The following is a 13,651-nucleotide window of genomic DNA, read 5'->3' as shown; positions in this document are numbered from 1 at the left end:
TGTATAGCTAGTACAGTCTGTACATTATAAGATATTTACCCGAGCTGCGATGGCAGGCGCGGCCTCTCCAGCCCGGCTCGCACACACAGGCTCCACCGCGGCAGGAGCCGTGCCGGCAGCCGCGCGCACATTCGCCGCCGCGCCGTCCAACCTCGCAGTGGTTGCCGCCAAAGCCGGCGGGGCAGCGGCATTTATTGACGCCCTTACAGCGCCCGCCGTTCAGGCAGGGAATGTTCGTTGTATAGCTAGTACAGTCTGTACATTATAAGATATTTACCCGAGCTGCGATGGCAGGCGCGGCCTCTCCAGCCCGGCTCGCACACACAGGCTCCACCGCGGCAGGAGCCATGCCGGCAGCCGCGCGCACACTCGCCGCCGCGCCGTCCAACCTCGCAGTGGTTGCCGCCGAACCCGGCGGGGCAGCGGCATTTATTGACGCCCTTACAGCGCCCGCCGTTCAGGCAGGGGATCACGCATTTTGCTAGAAAAAAAAACTGGTTAGGAACTTTTTTGAAAAGCAGGCTTCATGATAAATGATAATCATGTTGGAAAATATTGCCATAAGTGCGTCTCGCTTGTACAATGAAGGGTTACTGTATATAGTAAGGTATTTGAATACTACCATTAATTTTTCTAGGCACCACATCCTTTTATTAAATCAGGCAGTTTTTCGATATTTAATCAAAGTTTCTATAAACCGATTACGTTCACAGTGTAAAAAGAGTAGTAGATAAAAATGTAGGTATCTAGTAAAGTGCATTACGGCTGTAGAACACGTACAAAAATGCCCAAAGTTTAGCTATAATCATGAGCGCCGCCAGGATTACTTTCAGGGGGGTGCATATGTGAAATAGAAGCACTCTATGCCGTCATTTAAGTACATACGTAGCATCGAACGTAGGTACATTTAGCACGTTACGACGTGTGAAAACGTGGAATCGCTCAACGATGGGACACGAGAGCGACCACACGGGTAAAAAATATATATTTTGTATTTATTCCTATGTGTTTTCTTTCCTGCCAGGGGGCCGCAAGTGCACGCCCTTGCACCCCGCTGCCGGCGCCCATGGTTATAATGCTAAAGTTGGACTCAATAAGTGAAATGAAATTATTAGAAGTATCTACCTACTATTAATATTAATTATTGAAAATAATAACCACTTACAAAATTCGCATCTTAGCCCGTAATATCCTTTAGGACATTCGCACGTATCCTTCTGTATACACTTTCCCCCGTTTAGGCATTTTTGCCCACATATTCCTGCAAAAAAAAATATTTGTTAAGAGCGCTATTACATTTCGGCGTTGAGCGAGTTTAGGTATTTTACGCGCTGCGGCAGGCCGTGCGAGCTCAGTATGCCGATCCCTTCTACCACACTCGCACTACAATGATGGATTAAACATTCTTGATCCTTCGCGAAGCATATTGAAATCAACCATAACAACACTAACTGTACTTAACTTTTAAAGTTCTAAAACTGTTATTTGGTAAGTACGAAAATACTAAATGCAGTGCAAATGTACATAGGGGCTGTTCATAAATTACGTCATCTATTTTTGACGATTTTTGACCCCCCCCCACCCCTCAAATCATCCAAAAATCAAGCTTCGGATGAATCTGTTTCCTCCTAAGTCATGTTACCATCATCCGATGTCCAGACCCCCCCCCCCCCCCACTCTGCCCATTTGAAACGACGTAATTTATGAATAGCCCCATACTCGTACTTATGAAGGTATATTACTCGAAAGAAATTATAGGTACCTACTTGCTTATTTACATGTTTCGTCATTGCATTTGGTACCTATAGGTTGTAAAGTTTGTATCAACGAGGGTTTAAAAACGAACTGGTACTGAGGATCTGATGATGATTAAGGTGGTCACGGATACCAATCAACCATGTAGTAACATGATTAGGCTCGTTTGATTCGTCTCAACAAGATCTTTGACACTGAAGATACACAGGGTCTGATGATGGAGCTGGAAGGTGGCCACGGGTACCAGTCTATCATGTAACTAAACAACTTCGTGTTTGGGCTCGTTTGATTCGTCTCAACAAGATCTTTCACACAAGACAGTACTCAGGGTCTGATGATGGAGCTGGAAGGTACCATTACCAATCAACCATGCAACTAAACCACATCGTGTTTAGGATCGTTTGATTCGTCTCAACTAGATCTTTGACACTAGATGATACTCAGAGTCTGATGATGGAGCTGGAAGGTGGTCACCGGTACCAATCAACCATGCAACTAAACCACTTCGTGTTTAGGCTCGTTTTATTCGTTTCAACAAGATCTTTGACACAAGATAGTACTCAGGGTCTGATGTTGGAGCCGGAAGGTGGTCACCGGTACCAATCAACCATGCAACTAAACCACTTCGTGTTTAGGCACGTTTTATTCATCTCAACAAGATCTTTGACACAAGGTAGTACTCAGGGTCTGATGATGGAGCGCGAAGGTGGCGACGGGTACCTGTCTATCATCATCAGACCCTGAGTAGTATCTTGTGTCAAACATCTTATTGCGACGAATCAAACGAGCCCAAACACGAAGTGGTTCAGTTACAAGGTAGACTGGTACCCGTGGCCACAGTCCAGCTCCATCATCAGACCCTGAGTACTAACTTGTGTCAAAGATCTTGTTGCGACGAATCGAACGAAGCCAAACACGAAGTGGTTTAGTTGCATGGTTGATTGGTACCGGTGACCACCTTCCGGATCCATCATCAGACCCCCAGTACTACCTTGTGTCAAAGATCTTGTTGCGACAAATCAAACGAGCCCAAACACGAAGTGGTTCAGTTACATGGTAGACTGGTACCCGTCGCCACAGTCCAGCTCCAACATCAGACCCTGAGTACTAACTTGTGTCAAAGATCTTGTTGCGACGAATCGAACGAAGCCAAACACGAAGTGGTTTAGTTGCATGGTTGATTGGTACCGGTCACCACCTTCCGGATCCATCATCAGACCCTCAGTACTACCTTGTGTCAAAGATCTTGTTGCGACAAATCAAACGAGCCCAAACACGAAGTGGTTCAGTTACATGGTAGACTGGTACCCGTGGCCACCTTCCAGCTCCATCATCAGATCCTGAGTACTATCTTGTGTCCAAGGTCTTGTTGAGACGAATCAAACGAGCCTAAACACGAAGTGGTTTAGTTGCATGGTTGATTGGTACCGGTGACCACCTTCCGGCTCCAACATCAGACCCTGAGTACTATCTTGTGTCAAAGATCTTATAGAAACGAATAAAACGAGCCTAAGCACGAAGTGGTTTAGTGGCATGGTTGATTGGTACCGGTGACCACCTGCCGGCTCCATCATCAGACCCTGAGTACTATCTTGTGTCAAAGATCTTGTTGAGACGACTCAAACGAGCCTAAACACGAAGTGGTTTAGTTGCATGGTTGATTGGTACCGGTGACCACCTTCCGGCTCCATCATCAGACCCTGAGTATTATCTTGTGCCAAAGATCTTGTTGAGACGAATCAAACGAGCCCAAACACGAAGTGGTTTAGTTGCATGGTTGATTGGTACCGGTGACCACCTTCCGGCTCCATCATCAGACCCTGAGTACTATCTTAAGTCAAAGATCTTATTGAGACGAATAAAACGAGCCTAAACACGAAGTGGTTTAGTTGCATTGTTGATTGGTACTGGTGACCACCTTCCGGCTCCATCATCAGACCCTGAGTACTATCTTAAGTCAAAGATCTTGTTGAGCCGAATCAAACGAGCCCAAACACGAAGTGGTTTAGTTGCATGGTTGATTGGTACCGGTGACCACCTTCCGGCTCCATCATCAGACCCTGAGTATTATCTTGTGTCAAAGATCTTGTTGAGATGAATAAAACGAGCCTAAACACGAAGTGGTTTAGTTGCATGGTTGATTGGTACCGGTGACCACCTTCCGGCTCCATCATCAGACCCTGAGTACTATCTTGAGTCAAATAAATTAAATACATATAGAATGTCAGGTCGTTTCAAATATTTTTAATCCTGTCCGGTAGTTTATTAAACTGTACCATTATAAATTATAATACTATAAAAACAGTGCTAGGATCAAAGTCTCTCGTTGCGGTTTACACGCACACAGTATAGCGTTTTACACGGCGCCGGCCGCACACAATGATAAAAAACCTCGTCGTCGCCGTTGAAAATGTGCGGAGCCGACCGACACACGTCCTGCCTCTACAAGCTCTGCCGCGGCACTGAGCTGGCGCAGCGCGCGTCATCGGTAATATAGAGTAGTTTTCAAAAAATTGCCAAAAAAATATAGTAGAATTTCATAAACACTAATGTATACCAACAGTATAAGCAAACGTTGCAGATTGCTTGAGTATGAAAATGACTTCGATATTAAGTAGATTTTCGTAGGAATTGACACTTGTTTCGGAGAGAAAATCGAGTTCGTTTTACTTTGATTTTCTCTTTCTCAAAGGTATGTAGGAAAAATATAGTTTGATATGCCTAAAGTACAGGGTATTAGTAATACAAAATAGCCAGGTTTAGCAGAGTAAAATTCTCAACATTTCCAAATAAGAGCTCGCCATTCAGTGCTTCACGGGGTTTTTCGGAAACGACCATCAGAAAAAAAATCATTACTAATTGAATAAGTCCTTTTTCTAATATTTACAACGATATTTATAAAGATAAGAAGACGCTTTTACTGGAACAAGTACTCATTGTTTCTAATAATGAGCGCAAAGTCCTGAATTTCGTCGACTAGTATCATCAATTTTGCATTATTTCGACTTTTCTTGTAAGAGCGCTCTTAATATGGAGGATGGAGGTCTACCTTTCAAGATAATCTTTATAGAAACATACCTACATAACCTACACAATATCAATATTAACCCTTTTCCGGACCGCACCAATCTACAAGGATTTCCCAAAAAATCCAAATGTGTATAAATTAATCCAGCTTTGATGATTCATTTGAACCTAATCTAATTTGAACTTTAAAAAAATCGGGCAAGTGCGAGTCGGACTCGCGCACGAAGGGTTCCGTACCATATAAAAAAAAAAAAAAACAATAAAAAAAAGCAAAAAAAAAACGGTCACCCATCCAAGTACTGACCACTCCCGACGTTGCTTAACTTTGGTCAAAAATCACGTTTGTTGTATGGGAGCCCCATTTAAATCTTTATTTTATTCTGTTTTTAGTATTTGTTGTTATAGCGGCAACAGAAATACATCATCTGTGAAAATTTCAACTGTCTAGTCTATCACGGTTCGTGAGATACAGCCTGGTGACAGACGGACGGACGGACGGACGGACGGACAGCGAAGTCTTAGTAATAGGGTCCCGTTTTACCCTTTGGGTACGGAACCCTAAAAATCGGAATTCGGAATGCTATGAAATTTTATTGGCGCGTACCTATATGTCACCCTATGCTATGTGCTCAATAATCTAATAGTATCTACGAGTATTCATAATAATAATGAATAATGGTTTGTTTTCCCTTAATTTCAGAGATAAGCCACAATGAGCCGTCCAGCTATCTTGCAGCACGTCAGGCGAGCGCACTCAGCTACTTGGAAGAAGAACCCAAATGTAATGTTTCGTCAACGGAATGTAGAAACATCTACCTAACCATCCCTACATGTTGCATTTGAGTTAATTATAAATAGAGTACTTAGCACCCGATAATAGAATTAGAAGTAGGTTCTAAACACGTATCTCGATTCGATTATACAGTTTAAAGTACCTACATTTAATACAATAATATTACGGCCTTCTATTTCTCCAAGCATTATAAATAATAAGCACATACATTATTTTTAGCGGTCCATTTCGGTTATCACATGGTACGCACGATTTGACCATTATAGATAAATAAATATTATACGGCATTTTTACACAAATTGACTAAGACCCATGGTAAGCTCAAGAAGGCTTGTGTTGTGGGTACTCACAACGATATATATAATATATAAATACTTAAATACATACAATACAACCATGACTCAGAAACAAATATCTGTATCATCATACAAATAAATGCCCTTACCAGGTTTCGAATGCAGGGTCACTACCCACTAGGCCAGACCGGTCGTCATTCCCAAGTAGCACAGATAGCTCTATAACTACTCACTTTTAGTTCTATCTAACGCTCTGTGCGTATTAAGACACTTATAAGAGCACACTCGTGGTCCTACAGCTGTATAATAGATCTCAGTGATATTTATATAGCTTAGGGCTGATTAAAAGCTGCATTACGGCTCTGAAAACTACCATTAATACGCAAAGAGTGATATAAAGGTATATTTGCTACGACCCTATACAGCTTTAAGGGTTATCAAATGCTTTAACCGTTATAAGGTCTGTTTAGTGGATAAAATTACGCCATGTGCTGTATAAGGAGGTAATTGTGGACTTTTATTACGTTGACTTATTAAGGGAGCACAAGTGAACTATTATGAAGCTAATAGACGTATAATGGAACACATGTGGCACATAATACAGCTTGTCGCTTAACATGTTTACCACTAAGCAGCTTTTATTACACTGACTTTTAAGGGAGCACGAGTGAACTAATATGAAGCCAATAGACGTATAATGGAACACATGTGGCGCATAATACAGCTTATCGCTGAACGTGTTTACCGCTAAGCAGCTTTTATTACGCTGACTTTTTAAGGAAGCACGAATGAACTATTATGAAGCCAATAGACGTATAATGGAACACACGTGGCGCATAATACAGCTTATCGCTGAACATGTTTACCGCTAAGCAGCTTTTATTACGCTGACTTTTAAGGGAGCACGAGTGAACTAATATGAAGCCAATAGACGTATAAATGGAACACATGGGACGCATAATACAGCTTATAGCTGAACATGTTTACCGCTAAAGCAGCTTTTATTTCGCTGACTTATTATAAGGGAGAACGAGTGAACTATTATGAAACCAATAGACGTATAATCGAACACATGTGGCGCATAATACGGCTTAGCGCTGAACATGTTTACCGCTAAGCAGCCTATTATACTACCATTGGGACTGTCTGCATAGCGGCTGTTAAAACGTTCATAAGATGCCTTATAACTGTTTAGAGGTTCACTAGTGTATCGAAATAACGACTTGGACTTTATAGTGGGATATATAACAGTCGTATGCTGCATATAAGAATTTTAACGGTTCACGTTGCTTTTTAACATTGACCGCCATTTTATTGTATATAACCTACAAAATTGAAATTGCTTTTCCAACTTTTAAGGGTAACAATATGGTTTTGTGCCTGAGTTCTTAACCTAAATCATTAGTTTAGTACTTCCTATAACGTATTATTAACTTTTTATCTCATAATTCTGTCCGAACCACTGAAATAGTTTTTACACACAGCTTATTTATATCATTAATTTAAATAAATACTGATTATTTTCGTGGCGCACTGAAATTTTCTTAGATAATGTATATATATAATGTCAATAAACTTGCATTCCCAAACATCTTTCTCGCATTAATATATAAAAGATCATGTACAAACATTTAACTAAACACTTTAACAAAATGACTTATGGTGTCGTTGCGCTTAACGTTTTTGCTTCAATATAAATATGTTCACCTCTGCGTTCGTCGTCACTATACTAAATATAATAGCTGATTTTTAAGGCAGAGGTGTAAAAGTATGTTATTAATTATCTTTTATTCAGCCCAACGTCAATCTTTCCCGGTATTAGGGCGCACATGTGACATATTAGCTGAATAAAGGGTAACTGGTGGTCTCTTACCCAGCCAATATACACCTCTTATAACTCCTGTTACCCCTTATAATTCCGTTAAATTGCTGCTACAATGCTCTTAAGTAGCTATGTGAACTTAAGGCTGCCTAATTTGTGCCCATTTAAGAGTTATAAAAGCTGAAAAGACGCTTATACAGCTCTTATGCAGTTTTTATATTCCAGCTTCAAGCGTATTCGTACTTCATTATGCGGCTGCTATACAGCTAATCTGTGCTACTTGGGTTATTATACGATAAACACCGGTCCGGGTCGGGGAAATATATTCTCTCGCCCTTTCCCGTTCTCAAATTCAACTTTGATCTTACAGCTTGACAAAATAATCCGCGTAGACCACGCGGGCGAGCTAGGCGCGGACCGCATCTACGCGGGGCAGATGGCTGTACTCGGCAACACGGCCGAAGGACCCACCATCAAGCACATGTGGGAGCAGGAGGTCAAGGTATGACATATGTCAGCTCGACAAGATCCGTGTTGACCACGCTGGGGAACTAGGCGCGGACCGTATCTACGCGGGGCAGATGGCTGTCCTCGGCAACACGGCTGAAGGACCCACCATCAAGCACATGTGGGAGCAGGAGGTCAAGGTATGACATATGTCAGCTCGACAAGATCCGTGTTGACCACGCTGGGGAACTAGGCGCGGACCGTATCTACGCGGGGCAGATGGCTGTCCTTGGCAACACGGCCGAAGGACCCACCATCAAGCACATGTGGGAGCAGGAGGTCAAGGTATGACATATGTCAGCTCGACAAGATTCGTGTTGATCACGCTGGGGAACTAGGCGCGGACCGTATCTACGCGGGGCAGATAGCTGTCCTCAGCAACACGGCTGAAGGACCCACCATCAAGCACATGTGGGAGCAGGAGGTCAAGGTATGACATATGTCAGCTCGACAAGATTCGTGTTGACCACGCTGGGGAACTAGGCGCGGACTACATCTATGCGGGGCAGATGGCTCTCCTCGGCAACACGGCCGAAGGACCCACCATCAAACACATGTGGGAGCAGGAGGTCAAGGTATGACATATGTCAGCTCGACAAGATCCGTGTTGACCACGCTGGGGAACTAAGCGCGGACTACATCTATGCGGGGCAAATGGCTCTCCTCGGCAACACGGCCGAAGGACCCACCATCAAACACATGTGGGAGCAGGAGGTCAAGGTATGACATATGTCAGCTCGACAAGATTCGTGTTGATCACGCTGGGGAACTAGGCGCGGACCGTATCTACGCGGGGCAGATGGCTGTCCTTGGCAACACGGCCGAAGGACCCACCATCAAGCACATGTGGGAGCAGGAGGTCAAGGTATGACATATGTCAGCTCGACAAGATTCGTGTTGATCACGCTGGGGAACTAGGCGCGGACCGTATCTACGCGGGGCAGATGGCTGTCCTCGGCAACACGGCCGAAGGACCCACCATCAAGCACATGTGGGAGCAGGAGGTCAAGGTATGACATATGTCAGCTCGACAAGATTCGTGTTGACCACGCTGGGGAGCTCGGCGCAGACCGCATCTACGCAGGGCAGATGGCTGTCCTCGGCACCATGGCTGAATGACCCACAATCGAGCACATGTGAGAACAGGAGGTCATGGTAGGAATGACAAAATAGGGTATTTTCCTACTAGTCAAATCAGTTACTTTTTTAGAACTGTCAAAACGATTTGCTAATATGGAATTTATATGAAACATTACATCGTGACGTCACGGTCAACTCACCTACTTTTTATATTTCTATCCGATTTATTAAATAGGACTCGTGTTTAAAAATAACTTCTATCTGTGTTTTTCTAATAATTATCTGGTGCTTTATTTCATGCATGGTGTAAAATAATTTTTCATCTCTCCTGTTCGGAAAGTTCACCTTTCATAGGCTGATAACCGGGTGGAAAATTGCATTTCCCACCCTAGGGTGGAAAGTATTTTTTTTTTATATTTACTTCGAGCAACGGCTAACAGCCATATATGCCATATTATTCAGTTAAAAGCTCTCATATCCGCATGACTAAAATTGGCGCCGTTTACATTGTGATCGAAAAAAAATCTAAAACCATAGACAATCCGATCTTAAATTAAAAAAAAGTGAAACTGAATGTATGAATGTAATGTAATGATAATATTTTAATAAACATTCATTGTCATTTATATTAATTTATTAACAAATATATATGTTTATTTTATATATTTAAATATTAAATACAAGTAGTATAATTTTCACACACAATACTAAATATTTTGGCAGTAGCAACATTTTTATTTTTATGAAAATAATAAAATAGAAAAAAAAACTAATTAGGAAAAGGCGGGAATAGGTATTGCTACTAAATAAACTGTTGAGACATTACTTGCTCTGGTTCAAAATGGATTTTTCAAGTGATTCGAGTGACTTATAGTTATGTGGTTTACCTATGTATCTGTTAATAATTTGTTCTAAAGAAATATACTTACCAATTAAATAATGAACCTACATTTCTCGTGTTTGACTTTCCTCATAGCCGAAATGAAAAGTAGAGTGTTTAACTCGGGTAAAAGTAACCATCTCACCCTCGAACTATTGGCGCTCTCTCTTCGTTCGAGCGCCAAAATATCTCGGGTCAAATGGTTCACTTTCCACCCTTGGTTAACAATCTACTATATTTCAAATACAGTATAATACCCTATTATGTCAGCTCGACTAATGGCGATAAAATTTAAATCATCTTCGATTGGAACAGTTGCATTTGTTTTGTTTCATTCAATTTTAAAACAAAGTACAATCGACTGTATTTCCTACACTGTAGGTCCAAATTTCACTGGCAAATTTTGAGCTGAATGTTTACGCTTTCCGTACACAGAACAGAAAAATGTATGTCAAAGTATGTCCGCAAGTTTTACGCGCACAAGTATGGGATTTTTTTGGACAAGACACTGCATGCGTCAGGCTTTTGGCCTACTATACTATTTGGTTGGCCTACTACATATAGAGACAAGTGTTTGCGGACAATCGGTAGTATTTTGTTTTTTAATGTTTAATATGATTTTCATTACTTTTCAGCACCGCGAGCGCTTCGAACAGTTAATAAACGAATACAGAGTGCGGCCAACAGTGCTCACGCCGATATGGAACGTTGCTGGCTTCGTCCTTGGCGCAGGTAAGTTGAACTTACACTTTAATATATGTCTCAGCTTTCATTAAATGCATTTTTGTTTTCTATCCGCTCATTTCAAGTTTAACACATTAGCGCCATCTTTCAAAAACGCCCGGGAACTAAAACTGTGAAAAAGCTTCGCCCAGCCAACACTCCGCGCGCATAGGCGCTCTTCCCGAAGTAGAGAAAATGTTACTTCTACGTTTTGTCAAAATAACAGAGACATCTTCTCAAATCTGAACTTTAAAATCAGTGCGTGAAACCTTGCGATATCAGTTATCTTTTCTTTCTTTGAATTGATTGCCGAAATATATTTTATGAATACGGCGGTAAGTAATATACGATAATACCCATTCACTTCGACCAGATGAACTAAGATCCTTTTTATGAATCTATATATTCAACGAAATAATATAACTGTGTCTATACAAGTGTGTGCAAAGACACTTCAAAATACAAACGGTATAAATCATTTACCGACTGTATTTTGACTTATTCGCGAATAGGACAATGCACCTTGTCTCGGTACAAATAGAGTTGATTTTTAAGGCATTTTCCAATATAATTTCATCTTATATGTTTACTCTTTTATTGACCGGAGCGTAGCGAAGGTCTACGTTTCGACTGGAGCATTTTGCTTTCGTATGTCCGGATGTTCTCCTCTACAGGTCGTAATTCTTAACCGAATCTCGTGAAATTTTGTGACTGGATTCTATGTCTAAATAATTTTTTTTTGTCCGTCCGGTTTTTTGATTTTTTTTTTAAATGGCGGAGTTGTGATAGCTCGCGCCTAAACAAATAGTGGTATCGGTACCATACGAGTGTTTTCTTTTTGAGATATGTTTATAGATTAAATGGCCAAAAATTCAGAAAATTTATTTCGCTGGTTTCGAAGGTATGGAGATATTTAATTTTAACTAATTTTAATTTGAGAAGGAGTAGCTAAATTTCGTCAACCCATCTAAGAACTATTTGGCTCAGTTTGTAAACGTTCGCTTTTTCTGTTTGCACAGAGGGTCTCGGTTCGATCCTCAGTAATTGTATGCTGGGATATTATTATAACTTTTTGTATTTTTTTACACATACATTTCGTATTGTTTTTTTTTTTTAATTTACTATATTTAAAGCTCTTATAGTACCATGTTATTTAAAGCTCTGCTCGCGAGGTCTACAGCTCACAGAGCCACTAGTTTATTTGATTTTCCCAACTGTTTTTCTCTTATATCAACACAAAATAATCTCTATTCCAGGCACCGCCCTAATGGGCAAAGAAGCTGCCATGGCCTGCACCGTGGCCGTCGAGACCGTCATAGTGGAACACTACAACGACCAGCTCCGGACTCTCATGGACGACCCCAACGTGGACCCCGAGATCCTGGCCACCATCACCAAGTTCCGTGATGAGGAGCAGGAGCACCACGATACAGGGATAGATCATGGGGCGGAGCAGGCGCCGTTCTATAAGGCGCTCACTGAGGTCATAAAAGCCGGGTGTAAGGGGGCTATCGCTATTTCTAAGAGGATTTAAGTTCCTGTAATGTCGGGCTCTAAGGGTATTTGACTACTAGTCAAATCAGTTTCTTATTTCTAACTGTCAAAACGACTTTGTTACTATGGAATTTATATGAAACACTAGCATGTGACGTCACATTCAAATTACTTACTCTTTATAGTTTTATACGGGTTTTAAAATAGAAATTGTGTCTAAAAATAACTGCTGTCTATGTTTCTCTATTAACCTTCTGGCACATAATAAATAATAGTACTACGTAGGTACAGAAGACTTACTCTCTAACAAAACGCGTCTGTTACGATCAGGACAGATGTGGCCGCTAGGTGGCGACAGCGCCACGCGCGGCTTATGGCTAGCCACCAAAATTGGTGTGGAACGGATGTACTTTTAGCTACCTGTAGCAAAGCGACGAAATCGCGGAGTGAGCCACGCCTGCTTCTGGTGCTTTATTTCATGCATGGTGTAAAATAATTCATTTTGAATACAGTCAAATACTCTATTATGTAACATAACAATCTTTAAAAAATATTTTGTAAGACATTTGCGAAGTCTTTGTTCCGAATTTACGACCTTGCAATAAATTAATGTTGATTATATTTTAGTTACCTACATTACCTACGTTGAATATATCGTCAGTCGTCGGCTAAAGTCGCAAACCTCGTAACTCCATTTCAAGGACATTAGTAATTGCTACCTTAGCCAACAATACCTAAAGTTGCAACCGTCTTATTAACTACTCTGGAAAAGTTACGAGGTTTGCGACTTTAACGCCGCAGATGACAAACATAACTCACTAAAATTGCAAAAAATAAACAAAAATCAGCCTTGTTTTGGTGCCGTTACGGTTCACTTAGGGTCGGAACTTGTAGAAATTAATGAGTTTTGGTTTGACAACCAAAACTGACGATATACTAAAAGCTTTTCATATTGAGTTACACAGTTCCGATAGAACTCTGGTATTTTCACATTAGAAACTTCGACAGTATCATATTAGATAGGATTAGTGATTTTATAAGATAAGGGCCACCGCCACCTGCACCAATCACTAACCCGGGGTTAACCGGTTTAACCTGGAGTTACCATGGTTACCAGTGCAATTTGACACGGGTTAACGGTTTAATCGGTTAACCCTGGGTTTAGTGAAATGGTGCAAGTGGCCCTAAGACGAGTAGTTTTATAGTCATCATATTTTGATATAATGTTGCAGCATTTAATATTTGTTTTATTGTCGTGTAGTAAAAAATCTTAT

General features: G+C 41.2%; 2 protein-coding genes across 4 annotated transcripts in view; one reads left to right on the top strand and one right to left on the bottom strand.

Moving 5' to 3' along the window:
* The window catches only part of LOC134789704 (protein shifted-like), a 32,734-nt gene that overhangs the window by 3,546 nt on the left and 15,537 nt on the right, over positions 1-13,651 (bottom strand). For all 3 annotated transcript variants that reach the window (XM_063760327.1, XM_063760325.1, XM_063760328.1), the window contains 2 exons: positions 1,166-1,261; positions 278-481 (listed from right to left, as the gene is read on the bottom strand). In XM_063760327.1, coding sequence (XP_063616397.1) covers positions 278-481; positions 1,166-1,261 — 300 coding nt within the window. The remainder of the gene's footprint in view (positions 1-277; positions 482-1,165; positions 1,262-13,651) is intronic.
* Positions 5,483-12,432, top strand: LOC134789739 (5-demethoxyubiquinone hydroxylase, mitochondrial). The gene is made up of 4 exons (XM_063760371.1): positions 5,483-5,563; positions 8,064-8,195; positions 10,796-10,892; positions 12,140-12,432. Exons 1-4 carry the CDS (start codon positions 5,495-5,497, stop codon positions 12,415-12,417), a joined length of 576 nt encoding a protein of 191 aa, XP_063616441.1. The 5' UTR covers positions 5,483-5,494; the 3' UTR covers positions 12,418-12,432.

Source organism: Cydia splendana, chromosome 4 (assembly GCF_910591565.1).
Source record: "Cydia splendana chromosome 4, ilCydSple1.2, whole genome shotgun sequence".
Taxonomy (NCBI): Eukaryota; Metazoa; Arthropoda; class Insecta; order Lepidoptera; family Tortricidae; genus Cydia; species Cydia splendana.
This window is presented reverse-complemented; position numbering and strand designations above follow the sequence as displayed.